Below are 21,149 nucleotides of genomic sequence, written 5' to 3' on the forward strand. Positions count from 1 at the left end.
TGCCTGCAGGGACCTGGTAGTATGTTCCCTTCCCACCCTTGGGATGAGGTGGCCTCCAGCCAAGCCCATGCACTGCCTCTCCTGGAGAGGATTCTGGCTGCCCTGGAAAAACACCACCATCCAGAGCTCCTGCTAGAGCAAATCTTGCTCGCCACAGCTCAACTCCCTTCCTGGTTGTTGGAGATTTCTGGGCTGCCTAAGTCGAACCATGGCTCTGCCCAGACAATTTTCAGGAAGGTGTAGTTACCCTTTAGAGCTAGCTAATCATCTCTCTCAAATTACAGAGGGAAATCTTCTGCTTATGGCCACTCTACCTAAAACTATTTTTCTTTAATGTTCCCTCACAAGGCACACATTTCCCAGGATTCCTTCAATTTCATCTGACTTTCCCCTACTACTGTGAGTCTGGGGTCCCTCCAATGAAGGCTGTGTGGACCCAAAGCCATCTCAGGACAGACAAGTCTTCCCAGCTGTTCTTTGCCTCTCCTGGTGAGCACTGGGCAAGAAAAGAGGCCACCAGGGTTTTTCCGCCACACCCCAGCTGACACTGCATCTCAGGCACATTCTCAAAGACTTCTGCAGACTGATCACAATTTAAGGCCAGGACGTTGGCAAGGTCAAAGATCAGAAATCCTGCTCTGATTACTAAGGCTAAAGGGCAATAATTGAAATAATTGATGCGGGTGCTTGTCATCTAGAAGCCAAGCAGCCTAGCAGTGCATTTCCTGTATGACACATTTCATTCATTATGCTCTGGGACGTCACCTACGGGTTTTCAGCGTACAGGCAGCTATAGACCCTCCACCTTTTATTGAATTCAGGTGTAAGTCAAGACCCCATACCTTATAAGTTTATCATGAAACACTCTTCTCATGCTTGCTTAGCCACACTGAGAGACTCGGACAAGAAATCACTTACCGCTCAGGTCAAGGGGAGATAGGCTCATTTATTGCTAATTAGAAGTTAGGAGAAACCTGGAGTGAAACTGAAACAGGCAATTAACTTGCCGCCTCCTGTCATTATAACACTCTTAGGAAGGAATACCTGTGAGGTTTTGGGCGAGATTCAAAGCACCTCTAGTTCCCAGTGACACAGGTATTAAATGTGGGCACTTAAGCAGCATCTGTTGCAAGGTCTCCATTTCTCACATTACATTGCACCCCTAGATGTGCAGAGAGAATTCTGGCTGAGGAATGAGTGTTTGCAACCCCGTGGCTGCAGCACTACCAGCCTCAGAGCTTAAAACCTCCCACTGTGACACCCTTTACTTCTGTTCCTCATAAACCAAATGCCCTCGACGATCTACCACCCACCATGCCGGCAGTGTTTATAAAACCCAGGTGGCATTCTCCCAGCTGCAGCCAGCTGCTCACATTATAGAGTCAAGCCTCATGTACCCACCTAGCCAGCACAGGGCCTGGTGCATAGTGGATGATTACAAATATTTATTGAATGAATGGCCCACGAAAAACGTTTAAAATGTATAGCCTGGCTTCCTTTTTCCACTGCTTCAATTTATGGCTGTTTCTCTCATCTAAAGCCAGTATGCTCAGATATTGTAAGCCAATTTTCATATTAGCTTAGAAAAACATAGTTAGGAAGAAGTCGGTTGCCAATCCAAAGAGGTACACAAAGTTTCCTTTTATGAGAACAATTATTTATTTGAAATAATTGATATGTGCCTGAAGTAAGGGATGAGACTCCAAGGAGTATGTCCAAATAGCAAAAGGCCACAGACCGGTCCTCTAAATCATGAGGCCAGGGGCTAACTACAGGCCGTTACTTTCATTGAGCTCCTGATGCACTTGGCCACGGGCATGTAAGCCAACTGTTCAACTCGCACACAAATTTTAGTAAGCATTGTATACTTTTGTGTGTGTTGTTGTTGGGGATCAGGGGAAGGCTTTATGGTAAGAGGTGAAGTAAAGCAAAAAGAAAATATAATCAGATCGAACCCTTCTGCACCATGAGCTCTAAAAATAATTTTGAAAAATGGAAAATGGCTTATTATTCTCCATCCCAAAAGTCCATTGGAATCAAAGTGGTCTACTCTACATTATTGTAGTTTTTAGTCTAATTGTTTACTGCAGATAGACTGAATTAAAAAGTATCAAAAATTTAAGGAAAAGCTTTTGATCAAAATCTTTGCAATTCCTAAGACCACCTTTTCCACTATACTGTTAATGACCTCCATAAGAGATTTTTAAAGGTTCTTTTGTGTACCAAGAAATAGGGTTTTGGGTAAGGGGATTAAGAGACACAGTCTGCCCTAAACTGCCCACATTAAGCCCTAACAATTACTATAAAATAGTGGTTCTATTTCCACATTTGGAACCCTCCCTAAGTAATTCTTGATCCTGCCTCAGGACTATTCATAGGGACAGAACAAAGAAGCACCTTTTGTAGACCTGACTAGGAGTGTGATTGGCAGTGCCCCTTAAAAAACCCTGTGCACTCACACTCCAATCAGATGTGAATCAAGGCCAGGGGTGCGCCCTGGTAACAGCTAACGTCCTTTCATCTTCGGATTTAGATAGTGAGTGTTCCTTGGTTTCACTGGCATAAGAAGTTACATGTCTTATACTGATTTAGATAATGAATTATTACAGTATCAACTGGCTACTCCGGTGACCCAGGGTTTACAAGAAGCACTTCAGTCTCGAAAGTAAATAATTGCCCCAGAAAGAGTTTTCATCTGTTGCTGAGCTCCCTGCAACCATGCACCTACTAAAAGTTTTAAGCACCCCCGTCACCCTCTGCTCTTCACCCCAGGGGACATTTGGCAATGTCTGGAGACACTTTTGGTTGTCACACTGGAGGTGGCGGAGTTTCTATTGGCATCCAGTTGTTATGTGCATTAGAGGCCAGGTATGGTAATTATCATACAATGAACAGGACAGCCAAAAATGTCAATAGTGTGAGTTTGAGAAACCTGGAATTAATTTGCAGTAAGGATACTGGGGTACTGGTGAGGTAGGAAATAAGTTATGAAAAACAGTGAAATATGGTCATTTGTAATCTGAGAAGATACAGCATTTTACTTATGTAATTTTTTCCATCCAAATAGTCCACACAGTATTTATATTTAAATACTTTTATTTTCATTTCACACACACAAAAGCAACAGTGTTTGCAATTACACATGCCTTTCAGTCAGTGCTGGTCATATGCAAAACAAGTTATCAGGAGTATAAAGAAAAATAAGCCTTTTCCCTTTACAAGTGACACAACACAAAATTTGCATACATAGTATTATATATATACATACTATTTCCAAAGTCTTCCACAAGAGACAGATTATGATACAAATTTAGAATTCCACCCTGGAGCTCAGATTCAAAGAATTGGAGATCTCTATAGGTGTTTAAATGCAAAAAAATGTAAGACCTTTACAAGCTTCCAAGTAATTACTTTTCAAAGTGTTTGAAAGAGACTATTCTTCACAGCAACATGGAACACTTGGCTTGAAATGAGACACCTGTAAAATTAAGTTTTGTCTCAATGTGAGTTTGCTGATTAATGCTAAAGCTCCAATTATGATGTAGTTCTCATTTTATATACGTTGAGCTCGTGTGCATGTGCGCGCGCGCGCGCACACACACACACACACACGGATATACACGAGTCTATTATTGTACTGATAACTTATACAGTTCAGCTTCTGGAGCATTTCGTTCAACTAAACCATGACCTTTACTTCCTTTGAAGTATTTCAAATTAAGAACTGCTCAGAAATATCACCAACTACCGTGACTAACTCCAAAGAGGTGCCCCCTTCTCTTTTATTTGTGATCAAAGTTAGATGTGTCGTGAATAAAACTTTTATTTTTTTATACAGCAGCAGGTATAAGTAACAGCGATGTATAGGCTAACTTTTCAACACTAGAACCTGAGAATTTGATATGGTAAATAACATCTCTGCAAATTTTCTAGAGTCTTATCAACGTTTCTAAAAAAAATAGTAATATGGCAAATCTTCAGCATTATATTCATTATAAATTGCAGAACAAACCAATAATGTTCAGAAGCTCAAAGGAAGGAAACAAGGAAGGGAGGAAGGAAGGGAGGAAGAGAAGAACAGAGGGATGGATTTTACACACGCATTCTTTGATACAGACACATGTGGAGTCATATTATTTGCCATGTGGTAGATGAAGAGTCAATATGATACATGATTTGAGAATGCTGAAAGCAAACTACAGGTCTGCATGCATGAAATGAATGCAAAAACATATAGCTAATGAGGCTTACATTTTTGTAAATGGCTTACATTTTTGAGTGCACTTGAAAATAACATCTAGCAGTGCGGGCACCGAAGAAAAAAGGAAAACAAAACAAAACAAAACAAAAATGGTCCAGCTAATGGAGAACTGAGGAGAGAGATGCAGCCACATAGAAGAGCTCTGGGTAGGAAAGGACCAATTTGTCCTTACTGTAAGATAGAAAGGTCTTGTCCCCAAATTCTTTTAAGATCAGTTTTTTGGCCGATGTTATGATTCACTGGAACCACAGCGATAACTCAAAAGATTCGTTACAAAAGTCAAAATAATTTCTACCAAGTACACAAGAACATGCTATTGATGGAACTGCAACAGACTTCCATAGATGAATCAGAATTCCAGGACTCAACAGAAGCTACTCACAAGGGTCTTTCATTGGCTTACCAGTCACTAAAAGATTAGTCAGCAATAAACTTCAAACACTATTTTACTCAGTACTGTCCTCTTGCCTTTCTGGAGCTTCCAAAGCATTGGTCCCTTTTCGTCATTTCATTCAGTTAGAATGGACACAGGAAATGCTGGATCTGATTAGCTTTCACAACTCAACCATATCCAAGTGTCTTCTCTCATCTTACTGGCTACATGCCTGCTGCCATTGGTGACACCATCACAATGCTACACTTTCAAGTCAGATGGCAGGGGTTTGGTGAGACTTTATTTGTTAGCTATATTAAGAGCCCTGCAAGGGACTAGTATTAAAGAAAAGTAATGGGAAAAAAGCAAATTATATATGTGCATATATATTTACATCTTTAAAGGCCTATATCCTAGAGAATAAAACAAAATGACTACAAAACAACAACTATACTAGCTACTGCTAAATGAGGAAATATGTGGGAAAGGAAGAAATGATCTTTCAATTTATGAAACTCAGTTTTCATCAGGTCCCTACATAGTCATGCAAAAGACTAAATACAAATGAAATAACAAAGAAAAACATATTTATATGTATTAAAAATATTCCCTTACCAAAAATATAAAGCCCTCCCAAACAATCTCAGTGAACAGCAGACAGCTATTCTGCTCCCCGTTGCCTACACAGGCAATAAGGGGAAGGGTGGCGAGGAGATCTGTCATACACTGATCCTCGATTTTCACTAGGTACATATACACCCATGCAAAGAACTAGGTACAAAATCAGTAACAAGAAAACATTTATATACATATATTTTAAAAGTTCATATCCTGTGCTTTTCCCTTAACTACTACTCACCCAAATAATCCATCTCCACAGAAAAACAAACCCAAGTTATAAAACTATTGCCCATGCAGGCAGTGAGGGAAGGGGAACAGAGGAGATTTATCATACATCTGGACCTCCATGTTTTACTATGTACCTATAAGTCCCAGCAAAGTACTGGGTACTAAATGAAATAATACACAAATGTAGCAAACATTTATATACATTAGAAATATATACATATACACAGATACACACACACACACACACACACCCCCACACACCCAGACCTCCCCCACCCACCCCCACTCTTACAAACACAGCAGCCAAACATCTATTCTACGATTGCCTACCAGGCAATAAGGGAAAGGGAATGTGGGAGATATTTCATAGAATCAATCTCAACTTTCATTAAGTACCTAAATAGTCATGCAAAGACTAGAGTTAAAATGAAGTGAACAAAATGAGGTAAAAACATTTATATACAATTAAAAAATTACATATCTTGCTTAACAAGCCCATTCCCCATTAAAAAATCTCAAAAACAAACAAAAACTAAAACCAAGCCCTAAAGTAATATTGCCTGTGAACACTGGTTATAGGTAGCAGGGAGAAAAGATTTACCACACCTCTGTATCTAGGCCTCTGCATTACATTTGATCTCTACAAGTCCAAACAGAAAACTGGGTTTGGAGTGAAAGAACAAAAAAAGTAGCAAACACTTATATACAATTTAAAAAATACAAACCCAGAAATCCTCTACCACTCTGCCAACAAACAAAAACAAAAACAAAATACAAAAACAAAATCCCTCTAAACAACTATGCTACTAGTCATTGCCCAGACAGGCAATAAGGGAAGGGGAAAAGAGGAGATTTTTCATAGAATGAACCTTAATTTTCATCGTGTACCTAAGTATCCATGGATAGGTCTAGGTACAAAATGAAGTAACAGATAAAAGAAGCAAAAACATTTATATACATTTTTTAAAAAAGTACATATCCCCACCCTCCCAGGAGACAGAGTGGTAGAGTAAAAAGAAAAAAAAAATCTAGACGACTCTAAGACTATTGCCTCCAGAGGCAATAAGGAAAGGGGAAAAGAGGAGATTTTCATACATCCGGACCTCCACATTTCATTAGGTACCTACATGTCCAAGCAAGGGACGGGGTACAAAATTGAATAATACAACATAGTAATAAACACTGTATATACAGTTTTCAAAAGTATGTGTCCTACCCTTAGTCCCTTCCCACCTCCCCAAAACTTCAAAAACCCAAACTACTTTAAAATTATTGCCTACGGAGATAAAAAGGGAAAAGGAAAAGAGGAGATTGCTATACAACCAGAACTCCATGGTTCAATAGGAACCTACGTGTCCAGAGGAAGGACTGGGTACCCAATAAAATACTATAGTATGAAAGTAAAAACATCTACATATATTTAAAAAAGTATTTTTTCCCAATACCCACAAAAGAACTGAAAATGATCAACTACTCTACTACTAGCCATTGCCCACACATGCAAAAAGGGAAGGGGACCAGAGGAGATTGTCATACATCCGGACTTCCACGTCTCATCAGGTACTTTCATGTCCTATGAGAAGGACAGAGTACAAATGAATTAGCGAATGTATTTATATACATTAAATACATATCCCATTCTCCCCCACACCATCAAACAAATTACTCTATAAGCTACTGTCCAAAGAGGCAATAAAGAAAAGGGAATTTGTTCACACTGAACCTCAAGTTTCATTAAGTACATATGCATCCATGCAGAGGAACACATATAAAATGAAGTATAAATAAGTAGTAGAATATGTATTTACACTTGAAAGAACGATAGATAACCCCTCCTCCATCCCCCTAAGACTAGATCTAAACAACAGCAACTACAACTACTGTGTTATTGTTTATGCACGCAACAAAGAGAGGGGTCAATGGGACATGTGTTATACTTTTGGACCTCGCAGTTTATTAGATATCTACATATCTATGAGAAGGATGACTGAGATATAAAAGGAAACGACACCCACAAAACAGTAGTGAAAACATTTGCACACATTTTTAAAAGAAGATACTCTGGTCTCCTTCTAATATCACCATCTCCTTCTAAAAAAGGCAATCATAGATAACTGCTCTATAGCTGTTGCCCACACAGGCAATATGGGGAGGCAAAAGAGATTTTCATAGGACAATTTTTCACTTTTCATTAAGACAAAATATACGAAATGAAAGAATATAAAAACACATCAAAAATACATAAGTACTTATGTATTTTTATTAAGTATATACCCCCCAAAAGCCACTCAAAGAAATCAACAAATTATTCTGTTAGCTATTACCCATGCTTGCAAGAAGGGAAAGGGAGAAGAGGAGATTTTTTCATGCTTTCGGACCTCTACTGTTCATTTGGTACTTACTTGCCAATGTAGAGAATGAAGAAAATAAAAGAATGCAAAAAAAAATTCCATCAAAAATATATACATCATTTTTTAAAAGTACAAATGGGGGTAGAGGGAGCGCTTTAAAAAGAGAATTAATTCCAATAAAAACAGATAACAAAGGTAAAGGGGAGGTCTTGTTTTGCAAACTCAGGCCAGGAACTGCCGTCCTCGGTGATGATAAATCTCCTGAGATGCACGCGCCTTCCCTGCAGCCTCATGAAATACACAGAGATTATGTGCATCTTCAGCCATCTGACTGTAGATTATGGTTGCAGATGCTTTAGTCTGAGTAGACTCATAAAAAATCAAACTCAGTAACGGGCTATCTGTAATCCAGCAAACTCAGCACTTAAATTTCATTTCTTACTTTCCAATATTCAGAAATAATTCTGTTCTGTACCTAGTAAGACTGATGTACATACCCAGGGCTCTTCTGCCAGCTCTTTTCTCCTACAGTGGCTAAAGTACAACAAAATTAAAACAAGAATGGCAAAGGATATTAGAGTTAAGTAGAACCTGTGATAGTAAGAAAGTTCATGAACACTGAAACAATGGCAAGCAACATAATTTCACTTAAAGAGAGTTATATACAACAGTGAGATGGAGGAAGGCACAAGTCTATGGTGGAAGCGGACGCTACCTGCAGTTTAATATATCCAATCACTTAATATTAACAAAACAAACTGGACTCTTTAGATTTCTACCTTCATAGCCTTTCAGGTCTGCAAAGCATATGTTTTTCTTCTACAATTCCAGATTTCCAGTTCTAACTTTCCTAATAACCTAGTGTAATCTGTCTTTTATTATTACATTCAGGTAGACTCTCTCTCTACAATGAATATAATACTTGTCAAACAAGTACTCAGTTGTGTCATGGATCTATGTGCTTATATGAAAAAGCATACTGTGATTGCTGTGCTTCAATCTATTTGAGTTCTTAGAAATACAATGGTTAAGATAAAGTTTGGGGGGAAAAATTTCAAAAGCTACAAATATTATACTACATGTTCTCCCTATTACTTAACCATATATTCCTGACTTACAGTTAGTATTTAGAAGTCCCATATACATGGGTTAGCATAACATTAAAAAAGCATGAAATTTGGTGGGAAGATTTGAGGTAAGGCCTACAAACAATTGAGGTGAGGCCCACAAATAAAACTAAAAATAGCATAGATCTGGTCTCATGGGAATGAATGGCTTTTGAGTACAAAAAGAGCAATGGATTGTGAGTTACCTTTTTGAGCCAATGTTTTGATAAGGTTTTACCTATAATAATACCCCCCACACCACATATACTCTCAACAGGAAAAAAATGCTGCAATTCAAGACAAGATTTGCCATATGCAGAGTTAACATATGTTACAGAAGCAATGTAAAGATGGGCAGGGATAACTTAAGGATATTAACTGATTTCGAGAAGTAGCAAAATTTAAACTCTGTATCAAAGTGGAATTTAGTAATATGGTAAAAAAAACAGCAACGAAAAAGCTCCTCAAAAGTTTAGTATTTTCCCCACTCTAGAAATATAAAAACACACTAACTTTCAATATCAACTAAATTATCATTCATTTACTAAAGCACAGGAGGAAAAAAGACTTACAATTACCCCAGTTTCAATAGGACATCTTTAGATAATTGTGTGATTCTCAGGATATAATATTTTCTACTCTAAAACAGAGAGGTAAATGTTTAGAAAAGACTAAATTGGGCAAAAAACACACTAGGATTAAAGAAAGCTATCTTTTAGCTTGCCAGCCTTTAAAATTTTGTTATATAAAAATATTTTCATAAAATAAAATATAATTTTATACACAATCCCACATATTTTCACTTTACACCTGCTGAATAAAAAAAGGTGACCTTTCCCATTGTCTGATTCTGTGGAGTCTTTTTAAGTACTTGAAAATGGGTAAACTACCCTTTTTATGTACATAGATGATGTTTTCAAACAAAATATGAAGTACTGAAGAATTATTAGGAAGAAAGCTTTTCTCCGAAGAATCAAAAAAACACAACGATCTAGGTATAAGTCTGCATAGCTCAAAAATTCAAGTACAGAATTTCTCCTTTAGAAGGAGTAAAAATGCCACACAATTTTGGATATCCTCCTCATTTTTCTTTCTTTCTCTCTTTCCTTGGCCACTCCTTTCAATCTGTTAGTTTGGCCATGAAAAAGAAAACTATAATTTTTCAACTACAGAAAAGTACTGTTTTTGATTATAGAAAAAATTCAAAGCCCACCATATTAAACCTGAATCAAGGTACTCCTGTCCCACATTCTCTTTATCCCTTTAAGGTACTATGGTGAACTTCAAATAAAAATGTTCAATTTCTCAAAGGCCTTATTTTAAAATATGTTTCTAATGTGCTACTCTATCATATAAAATGAAAATCTACCCATGGGTATGAGTAAGAGAATATCTATAATCTATCGTGCCAAAAGGCATCTTAGTAACAGTGATAAAGTCATGATAAAAGACACCAATATTAACAAAATGCTTGCCATAAATGTAGAAATACTTATTTATAACTATGGCAGGGAGTGATAAAGGTGTACAGATTTGGAGAATACTGAAATTTGTGAACAAAATAAGTATAATTAAAGCTAACTTGGTACGAAACATTTTCCTAAAAGATGAAAAAAAAAAGTGTTAAATATTTGGAAAAGTTAATCTTTTGGCCTTATTATTTAGCTTTTCAATATGACAAAAATTAAAAAATTCTGTAGCACCTGGCTATTCTGCAGAAAAAAATACAATAGTTATAGATCTTATTTAAACCTTTTGCAGGAAATAAAGGATTAATCCAAGCCCAAATCAAAGTAGATCTGCACACCTGAGATCAGTTCTCCACAGTCTCATGCCTCATCAACTTCACTGCCGTACTTTTTGAAGCTAACTTCGTACCACATTCAAATAACCTCTATCAACAAGAAGCAACAAATAGCTGACAAACCAGCAGCCCGCAAAGGCTCCCGTGGCAGATCTTTCCTTGTTTCACTGCGTCAGTACTTTCCAGTTATTGAGAAGCAGAAGAGAATTCCAAACCGGATTTTTTTCCCCATTTGTGTATCTTCGAAGTAGAAAAAGTACTCATTGTTTTTGTAGATGGTTGGCATTTAAGTGAATATCATTTTGTAATAAATAATTACACACTGCCCAAAGACAGTTCAGAAAAGACAGATGAAAAACACAGACAGGCCCTGAGCTAACTAGAACTCCTAAGAGTGCAAACAACTCGGCAGCGATCCTTGGCTTCACCTTGGCTTTTGCAAAAGCAGCAGAGCCCAAATTAACAAGCTCTCTGAATGGGCAACAAAATGAGGTGCAGTTGTGCATGCTACAACCACCATGTCAGAGTTTTAAGGTTCTTCTCCATCCACTGGATATTCAACTGAATGACTTCCAAAGCCTCCTGGACACAACGAAGCTGAAACGTTGCCTCTGACTGATTTTCAAAGAATGCCTGGACCTGTAAGTTGCACAAAGAAGTATTTCAAAAAAAAAAGAACAGAAAATCTCAGGTAACTCTGACTATCCTTTCCAAATAAGCTTTCACTTAGTGACAGCTACGATGGTGTCCAAAAGCAGCAGCGACAAGAAGTACTTTAATATTTGAGGTATTTACATCGAGTTACTGATCAAGTGCAGTGAAATCTGAAGTGATTTTAAAAATAAATTCTCCTCACTCCTACAATGATGACTTTTTCAAATTTAAAATAGAAAGATAAAATGGCCATGTACCAGCAAACGAGGTACAGTCTAAAGTTGGACTTGGTGCCCAATTTTACCTTTAGAGTAGACTTCTTCAAAATAATTTCATTACCACTTAAAAGGAAACTTGGCATATATTGGTCTTAATTAAAAAATTATATCAGGGAGACAAGGGAATATTGCTGAGAATAGAATCAGAATTTTTCATCAGATTTTTTTTCTCATTGCTGTGTATCTACCCTTTAGAAGTAATCCCAATGCAGAAACTTTAGCATTGTTGAAGGCAGACGGAGGGGGAGGACAGGAATTGGCATGAGAAGCCACCATCTGACTTAAACTGAGCAGTCGAAGGGGAGAGGGTTACCTACTCTCCCTACTAGCATTTTATACAACCAACCTCAGACAAATGAGCCTTCGTCGAAAACAAGTGAGTTGATCCTGCAACAATACTTTGTATGGTATAGGACCCCAGATGGAACCTGAAGAAAGACAAATAGAAGGGCATAAAGAACAAAAAAATAAGACAGCTGTTGGTGAGCCATGTTTCTGAGTGCAAAGGCAATGCTTTACTATAAGCTACATATGCCAAAGGCAGAGCAGAGCCCTGCTGCTGGGAACCACAGCTCCATACGTCGGGAGTCATCCTAGACACACTTACCGCCAGGGAGAAGGAAAAGTGGGCAGGAAAAGGCAGGAGTTAGGGATACCCAGAGGAACTGTTAATCCATTTGATCTATTCAAAAATCATATCAAACATCCGGAGATGTCAGTCTTACTTAAAAAGAAAAAAACCTACATGTGCTATCTACCTGGGTGTGAATCCTTTGACTGATCCCTTGGCAATGAGGAGGCATTTTTCAACACACATACTAGACAGCTATTCTGAAACGGTCTGTGGCCATGCTCAGCTAAGCGACCTGGTGTCAGCATGGTTGGGCTTGATTAATATTCACATGAAACACCACTGTTACGTGACTCGCATTATGGAACTGTGTCTACAAATGTGAAAATTTCTGGGTGTTTCAGTTAAACTGTCACTGAAGAATTTTTCCTCTCACAGCAAATCATAACTCCTGTAAACCATGACAATGCTGGGAACATTTTTCAAATGCAGAGCCTGAAAACACTAAAAGCCAGAAAATCTCGAAGAAACTTACTTCTGTACAAGCTTATTCCAGTTCTCTTTGACAAAATCCCACGCCAATAAATGTCCAGGAAAACGTCGGCCCACTGTCCTAATGATAAACGACAGCTTTTGTGTCCGGATGATGTCTCCGCTGAGGCTAGTTTTCATTAACCTGAAGAGCAAAGCAGATTTAGCTTCCAAAATAATTGTTCATGATGAAGTGATGATTAAACTTAAATTAGCGCTGGTCTCCTAACTAAAGCTCTGTAGCAAGTCAAGGGGCATAAGGTTCGGGTTACTCTAAGATTGATCAATTGATTGAAAGCTTGTCATTTTTTTAAATGAAGGAATAACTCACCAATGAGATAAGCACTTAAATATACTGTCACATAATAAAAAATAGTTCTTGAGGTAGTAAGGGCATTTGAGAAATAAATTCTGGTAGAATTTATTATAATACTGAAGAAGCATTTTTTTTGGTTAAAAACTGTACTTGATTTGAGTAGGCAGGTATATTAGTACTCTTAAAAAATGGGCTGTTTGAATGTGAAAATGCAGATACATTTCAGAATATACTTGTTATTAATACTTAATATTTATTGATACTTCATACATACTAGATAATGTTCTAAATCCTTAATACAACAAAGCTTAAAACAGGTAACTATTACCTGTCCCCATTTTATAGGTTGACTGAGATTATATAATTGCCCCGGTTACACAGCTAGTAAATACTAAAGCCTAGCATTTTAACATAAGCAGCTCTCACTTACTATGTTATAAAATCTATGTAGATTGAGAAAACACATACCCCCAAAAGAATGCAGTGCCCATCAAATGTGATGAATTGAATAAATGACAGATTAAAGACATACTATGGAATACTAGGCAGTCTGAAAAACCAGTGAAGTAGGCCTTATGAACTGATACGGCAAATCTCAGAGACTGATCATTCACCAAAAGGACCTTCACAAAACACTGGGTATAGTATAAACTTATGTTGATGTAGATAAATACACCATCTAGGACTGACGGTGTTAATAGAGGGAGTAAGAATGGGAGTGAAGAAGCATATGAGAGATACTTTCACAATATTCCATTTCCTTAAGTTTTGTTTAAATACTTTCTAATGAGAATTGTAGTGTATCGCTAGTTTAAAACAAATCATTACTAGTTTACAAACAAAAGCTTTATTTGCTTGGGTCAGAGGCGGGCTACTGCTTTAGAGAACATGATTATTTATAGTATATCCTTTGGGAAGTGGATCTGGGCAGGTGCTGAGCAAATGTCTGGGACACTATTAGGATTTATCTGAGCAAAATTATACAAGAGAAGCAGTGAGACCTAGGCCACCCTCTGTCCTTCCTGGTATTTCCCTTGGTTCCTCAGAGCTCCTCTACCTTACCGCTGACTGTTCTTCCTGTGAGGAGGCCCTATTCACTGACTGCCCTTCTTTCCCCATGTGTAACTGTCATTTCCAGGTCTTCATCAGCTGAATATTAAAAAAGGGCTGACAGATTCACATGAAGGTGAGCCTATAAGCTTTTACATGTTACCTTTATCTGAAGTGTCTGCATTTTCAAAAGGACAGCTTGGAGAGAACGATGCCTTGATCAAAAAGAAAGAAGCACTAACTACGGAATTAAAGACAGCGTGCTAAGGCGATAAAGAAGTGGTTAAGCAGAAAGTTAGAAGGGGGCTGTGATTCCTGGCGTCTCCCAATCTCTTTTGGGCAAAGCACCTCCTGTCTATATGTCCAGTCCCCATATGTGTGAAGCCCAGCACATGCGAGCTCCTCACCGCACTGTCCCCGTCAGGTCTGGACTGTGAGTAAAGAGAAGAAAAGGGAGATCCCAGAGAAAACGAGCTCCCCACCCTGAGAGCATGATGCTTTTATGCTTTTGGTTTCTACGTATCATATTCCTTGGGTGGTTTCATACCAGTAAAGTTTCCATACATCCTCTGAGCTGGCAAGAGCTTCAAGTATTTTATTCTTCTCTGCTTCAGAGCTGATCGAGATGTACTTGCTTAAGAGGAATGACCAGCCTTTTTCAGTTTTTGCTCCCACTTTGAACACAGTAGTCATGACATCGGTAGGCAGGCTGTAAGAGAGGCGGTTGAATATGAGAAGGACAAAAAAAAAAAATCCTGAGTACAAAGGCAAAGAGTTGACTAATGGTGGTATTTAGGGGTCAGAGCAGGTAACAATTAGAAAAGTTTTTACTGTACAACTAATAGTTAAGAAAATGGTTAATTCAGTGGCTGCCACTTTCCTCATGGTGGGACTATAAGGAATAGAAATTCAATTTGACAGAATAATTATTTGCTGGGAATCCATAAAGAACCAGGCAGGCAACTGTCTGGATGCTGCAGAGGCGGAGAGATGGTCTCTGCCCTTTAGGAAGGTGTGGGCTATGACATGGTACAGAACAATAAATACGTGTATTACAAAACTGTGTGGTGAGTTCCATGGTAGAAATATGAGGAGATGGATGAGAAGAGGTGAAGAAGCAGTTTTCTGCCTTTATTAAGATCTCAGAGCTGAAAGGAACCTCAATAAGATTATCCCAACCCCTGCTCCAAATCCTAACTCTTTATCTGATGCTTGAATTGTTTTCCATAACACCCAATAAGGAACTTGAAGAGAACCAACAATTTCTAATTGCTAACTCCACCTGTTATGTTTTATTCCTAAATAAATTAAAAGAGACATTTTTTTTTGACACCTCACACCCATTAAGATGGCTGCTATGAAAAAAAATCAGAAAACAAGTGTTGGTGAGGATGTAGAGAAACTGGAACCCTTGTGCACTATTGGTGGGAATAAAATGGTAGAGCCATTATGGGAAACAATATGGAGGTTTTTCAAAAAATTAAAAACAGATCCACTATGTGATCTAGCAATTCCACTTCCAGTTACATATCTGAAAGAACTGAAAGCAGGGTTTTGAAGAGATATTTGTGCAGCCATGTTCATGGTAGCATTATTTGTAGGAACTAAAAGGTTGAAACCACCCAAATGTCCATCAATGGATGAAATGGTTAAGTAAATGTGGTATATTCATTTGTATAATGGATTATTCAGCCTATAAAAGGAAGAAAATTCTGCCACATGCTATGACCTAGGTGAACCTTGATCATATCATACTTGAACTATAATCATATTATGTTAAGTGAAATAAGTCACTTGCGAAAAGACAAATACTGTATGGCTTCACTTATATGAGGTCTTTAGAGCAATAAAACTCATAAAATAAAAAGTAGACCAGGGCTGGGGAAAAGGAAAAGTGGGGAGTCGTTTGGGTGAAAAATTCAGTTTTGCAAGCTAAAAAAGGTCTGGAAATTTGTTGCACAACAATGTGAATATACTGACACTACTAAACTGTATACTTAAAAATTGTTAAGATAGTAAATTTTATGTTATATGTATTTTACCACAATTAAAAAAAAAAACAGTTTTATTTGACAAGTTCATAGAGTTCACCTATATTAACACCTAGTTTTATAACATTTATGACCCAGGATCAGAAGATTCTGGTTTCAGTATATGATATGAGGTAAAGAAGAAAGAGGTCATTTGAATAGAAGCACACGTCACCTTAGAGTTCCATTGGTTGCCACCCAATCGTCAAACAGCTTCATGGCAGTAGTGCTGCAGTTATCTAGGCTGTGAGTGCAAGCAAATTCTAGCAGGACTGACCGTAGCTCTCGAGTAGATGGGGTGCCCTCATCAGTCCAAGTTTGCTGTTGAATTTGGCTTTGAAGCAATTTAAATACCCTGGTCTAGAGAGACAAAATGGATTACAATAGAGTAGGACAACCAGAAAAAGGACAACTAGATCTCTTTTTCCCAACATTTACCCAAAGAGAGAGAGAGAGAAAAAAGGGAGGGGTCAATATCACTAAAATCAAGTGCCCACATACAGCTGAGATGAAACCATTCAATAAGAAGGCATACGTAAGGCTGCTATAGCCAAAGGGGACTTTACATGACATATCACAGAAAGAATTAATGACTTCTGTGCAGTAGGGAACCTTTCTTCTGTGTGTACTCAGCCAGAAGTTATTTTCCTGCCAAAAAGTATCACTTAAAACCACTGCTAGAAGGAGGTTGGAACTTTCTGACCTTGTGACTTTAGAATCCATAAATCCATAAAGCAATGAGAGAAAAATATATTTCTTTACTCATGGGTATATGCTTAAATGTTTCTGAATCCAATATTTAAAAAAATATTTTAAATAACTAGTTTGATGCTGCAACAAATTAATGTAATCAAATTACCTAGAAAATGGGGATTGCAGGAAAGCATAGTTATTTATAGTTATTCCCCAGCCCAACTTTTTATTTAAAAATGTTTTGAACCTACAGAAAAGCTATAAGAGTAGTACAATGAACATGCATATGCTAGAATCACTGTTTATTTTATTTTATTTTACTTGCTTTGTTTTTATGTATATATAATGCACATATATACACATTTGTTTCTCTGGTTTTAGGTGAACCATATGAAAGTAAGTTACAGATATCATGATATTTCATTTATGTATTCTTTAGCATCCAACTCCCAGAAATAAGGACATTCTCCTATATAATCACGATACATTATCGCACTTAAGGAAATTAATAGTTATTCAGTAAAATCATGTGCTATACAGTCCGTTGTTTTAGTCACTTCTGAATAAGATGTCATTCTTAAATGTATACTTATGGTATTAAGAAATCAACAAATCTCATTTCCTTTTCATATCTCCCCAACACAAAAGCGTAGAAGCTGTTCATAGCAATATGGAAGTATTTCTATATTTCAAGCTATGGTACACAGGCAGGGGTGAGGACATGTGGGATTTAAAAAAAATCATCACATAAAATATGCCACTAAAAGGAACAAAAATTCAAATTAAAAAATGCTTACATGTATATTTTAGAAAACCTTCATGGCTATAAATAAAGTGAAGCAAAATGAAAAATATCTACAGACATACCCTGCCCACAAGGTTCTCGGCACAGGGTATATCTTCCCACTGTTTCTTTACCACCACCACCCTTATCATGTCTCATCTCAAGTAGTGAAGGCCCACAGATGACCACATACAAAAACGCTTGACCCCAGAATATTAGCTCGAGTTCTTCACAGAACTTAAATTCTTCGAGAATACCACTGTCAATACCTAAAATGATTCCTAGTTGGAGATTTTTAAAATGCTGGGGCCATTTTCTCAGAAGAGCTTCTCTAAATAAGGCTCTTGTGAAGCCGATGACAAGGATAGAAAAAAGAATCTGTGCAAGGAGAAAGACTCAAAGTTTGTGATGACATGTCAACTCACTCTTGTCTGTTTGCTTCAAAAGGAATAGAGAACACAACATACACTTTGTAGAATGTGTGAGTAACAAAGCTTGCGAGTCATTTGGAGGACATGAAGTGGAAAAAAAACACTTGCCATGCTGGCTGGTAATGCAACGCAGGAGATCCTACTGGATACACATGACTGCACTGGTACATAATGTTTTTTACTGGCCTAACCTTCTCAATGGCATCACGATAGCAAACCATCCCAAATGAGTAAAGCATAAAAGAAATTTAAAAGCTACTTATAACTCTCAAATAGAAACGAAGGAAGAATGAGGAAAAAAGTTACATACTTGAAATACTATTTTAAAAAAACTCAGTAGAGAAAAATGGCAATGTTCCTCGACAGTTTACTGCAACAGAAAGAAGCCATTATGAAAAAATGTCACTTGAAAGTACTGGAGGCAAGGGGAACCTGACACGAAGATGCTAAGGCTAATTCCTGAGCAGTTACCCCATCAGAATTACAGGTGCAACCTTACTAGTTATTCCCTGTACCAAATAGTCAAGAGGAATTCCCCAAATAGCTTTAAATATATTTCAAATGATAACATAATGGAGAAAAATATTTCATTTAAAAAATAATAATTTTATTTAGAAAATCCCTGCTGTTATAAAATATCATTTTTTGTAAGTAATCCCGGTTATATTTTTAATATTAAAAAACCATAGCAAGCACTTCAAATCATCTTTCCCTTTTAGAAATAAAATTAAACCTATTTTTACATGGTTCTTAATTAATTTTGTGAAATTTAAACTCACTAAACAATAGAATATAATCCTCTGAATTGGATTTCACTTATGAAATCAAAGGATTTCATAAAGTAAAAATAACGAGTGGGAGAGAAAATGAACTGGTGGGTTATACTAGCTACCAACACTGGATATGCAATAAAATGCAATAACAATAACAAAATGACTTAAAAAATAAAACAGGGAGAGATGCTGGCATTTATGTTATATATTACATTTTGATTTATTGCTTTAATTTTATACTGATATGCCCAGGGAGTTCTTTCTTGGGTCAGCTGAGCTTCTTAAAAGTGAAGTTGTCAGCTTTTATTGCAAAAGGTTTATCCCACCAATCCTGCATATGTAAAAGAATGACAGGCTTATAAGTGATGAAATAGGAATGTGGTTGGGATTAGATGTTGACATTAGATGTGAACGATTTGACACAATTCAAATGCACCTCTAGACTATCCACAGAAACACCACAGTAAACATCAAAAAATGTGACATACGGGTATATGTTATGTAGGTATGTACAGCCTACCAAACAAAATGACCAATAAATATACACACTTCTCTGGTGACAATGACATAATGAATTAAGACATCAGTCTTAATCACATATACTATTTGAAGACTGGATCCAAGGACTCAGAAATGTTGGCCATTCCAATCTCCAACTACAGTGGGTCAGATTTCATATTATGAGAGTTTTGATGCTATCAGAATGCCGTAAGGTTAGAACAAGAACTAAAAAAAAAAAAAAAAAAAAAAAAAGGTCTCTCTCCTGACAAACTGAAGCTAACCTGCCTTTTAACCAACAATCGAGTGTATGAAGATCCATCGCAGTAAAAGGGCCATGGTCTTCCACGTGCACACTAAGCCCCCAGCCCTTGCTAACCATCAGTCCCCTGGAATCCACCCAGAAGCATGTTCTGAATAAACATATATCTGCCAGATAACTCGAAATCATCATCTGGAATGAAGATGCGTAGTTACTTGAGTGTCACGACAGAAAAATATACAAAAGGTTTAACTCCTTGAATTGAGTTTAGTATATATATTCTCAGCATGGGAAGAGTTTGAGGTGTCAAGTGCTTCCTGACACTGGGCCTTGACAGAGTTAATGTAGAGAGGCAGGAGGAAGAGTAGCTTCTGCTATCCTGGAATTCAACTAGTTGCATAGCTTCAGAGTGGACAGATATTCTGCCTCCTCTTAGGGTACATTCAGTTCCGACACTGTCCTTTAATAGTGAAAGGAAGTGAGTGATACATACTGATGTTATTTACTGCTACCTATACTGTGTTGAATAGTGTCTCCCCAAAACTCGTATCTGCCTGGAATCTATGAATGTGACCTTATTTGGGAATAGGATTTTTGCAGATGTAATCAAGTTAAGATGAGGTCATACTGGATTACAGTGGGCCCAAATCCAACGACTGGTGCCCTTATAAGAATAGGAAAATTTAGACAAAGAAACAGGTAGAATGCCAATGGAGACAGTGATGCAATCCATAGACTAAGGCATGCGAAGGATTGCTGGCAACCCTCTGAAGCTGAGAGATGCATTGAACAGATTCACTCTTAGAAGAAACCAACCCTCCCTGCCAACACCTTGATTTAAGGCTTCCAGAACTGTGAGAGAATAAATTTCTGTTGTTTTAAGACACTAAATTTGTAATTATTTATTATTGTGGCTCTAGATAACTAATATACTACCCCAAATGGTGTTGATTTGACATGGCCCTAATAACCCCCAAAGTAATTATAGCAATTCTATAATAAAAAATATATGTATACAATGAAGCACACTAGTACTGGATCAACTAGATATCCATATTGAATAAATATAAATCTTTGTCTACTTTGCACAGTATATAAAATCATTTCCAGATGGAGCATAGATCTAAATATAAAAGGTAAAATGATAAAGTTTTCAGAAGAGAACACAGGAGCATATCTTGGGTTAGGCCGATTTCACACATTAAAATCAAAACTTTATACTAATCAAAGAACATCATTAAAAGAGTGAAAAAGTAAGCCAGAGGGAAAGAAGATATTTGAAAATACACATGAGCAACAAAGAATTCATATATAGAATATAAAGAACTCCTACAAGTCGATAAGAACAAGACAAATAATCCTATAGAAAAACAAATGAAACACTTGGGTACTTCACAAGGGAGAACATCCAACCGTCAATAAACATCAAAAAGAACTAATCTTCCCTAGTCATTATGGAAATGCATATTAAAGCCAAAATTGCAATACCACTATGCACGCATCTGAATCGTTAAAAGGAAAAAGATTTACTATT

The 21,149-nt window shown here is 37.2% G+C and overlaps 1 protein-coding gene across 1 annotated transcript in view; it reads right to left on the reverse strand.

Moving 5' to 3' along the window:
- Window positions 1–3,078: 3,078 nt before the first annotated feature.
- The window catches only part of LOC107518277 (leucyl and cystinyl aminopeptidase), an 87,615-nt gene continuing 69,544 nt past the window's right edge, over window positions 3,079–21,149 (reverse strand). The window contains exons 14-18 of the mRNA XM_016159775.2: window positions 16,350–16,534; window positions 14,692–14,853; window positions 12,783–12,923; window positions 12,023–12,104; window positions 3,079–11,383 (exon numbers count right to left, since the gene is read on the reverse strand). Coding sequence (XP_016015261.2) covers window positions 11,252–11,383; window positions 12,023–12,104; window positions 12,783–12,923; window positions 14,692–14,853; window positions 16,350–16,534 — 702 coding nt within the window. The 3' untranslated portion in view covers window positions 3,079–11,251. The remainder of the gene's footprint in view (window positions 11,384–12,022; window positions 12,105–12,782; window positions 12,924–14,691; window positions 14,854–16,349; window positions 16,535–21,149) is intronic.

Source organism: Rousettus aegyptiacus, unplaced genomic scaffold (assembly GCF_014176215.1).
Source record: "Rousettus aegyptiacus isolate mRouAeg1 unplaced genomic scaffold, mRouAeg1.p scaffold_m13_p_8, whole genome shotgun sequence".
Taxonomy (NCBI): Eukaryota; Metazoa; Chordata; class Mammalia; order Chiroptera; family Pteropodidae; genus Rousettus; species Rousettus aegyptiacus.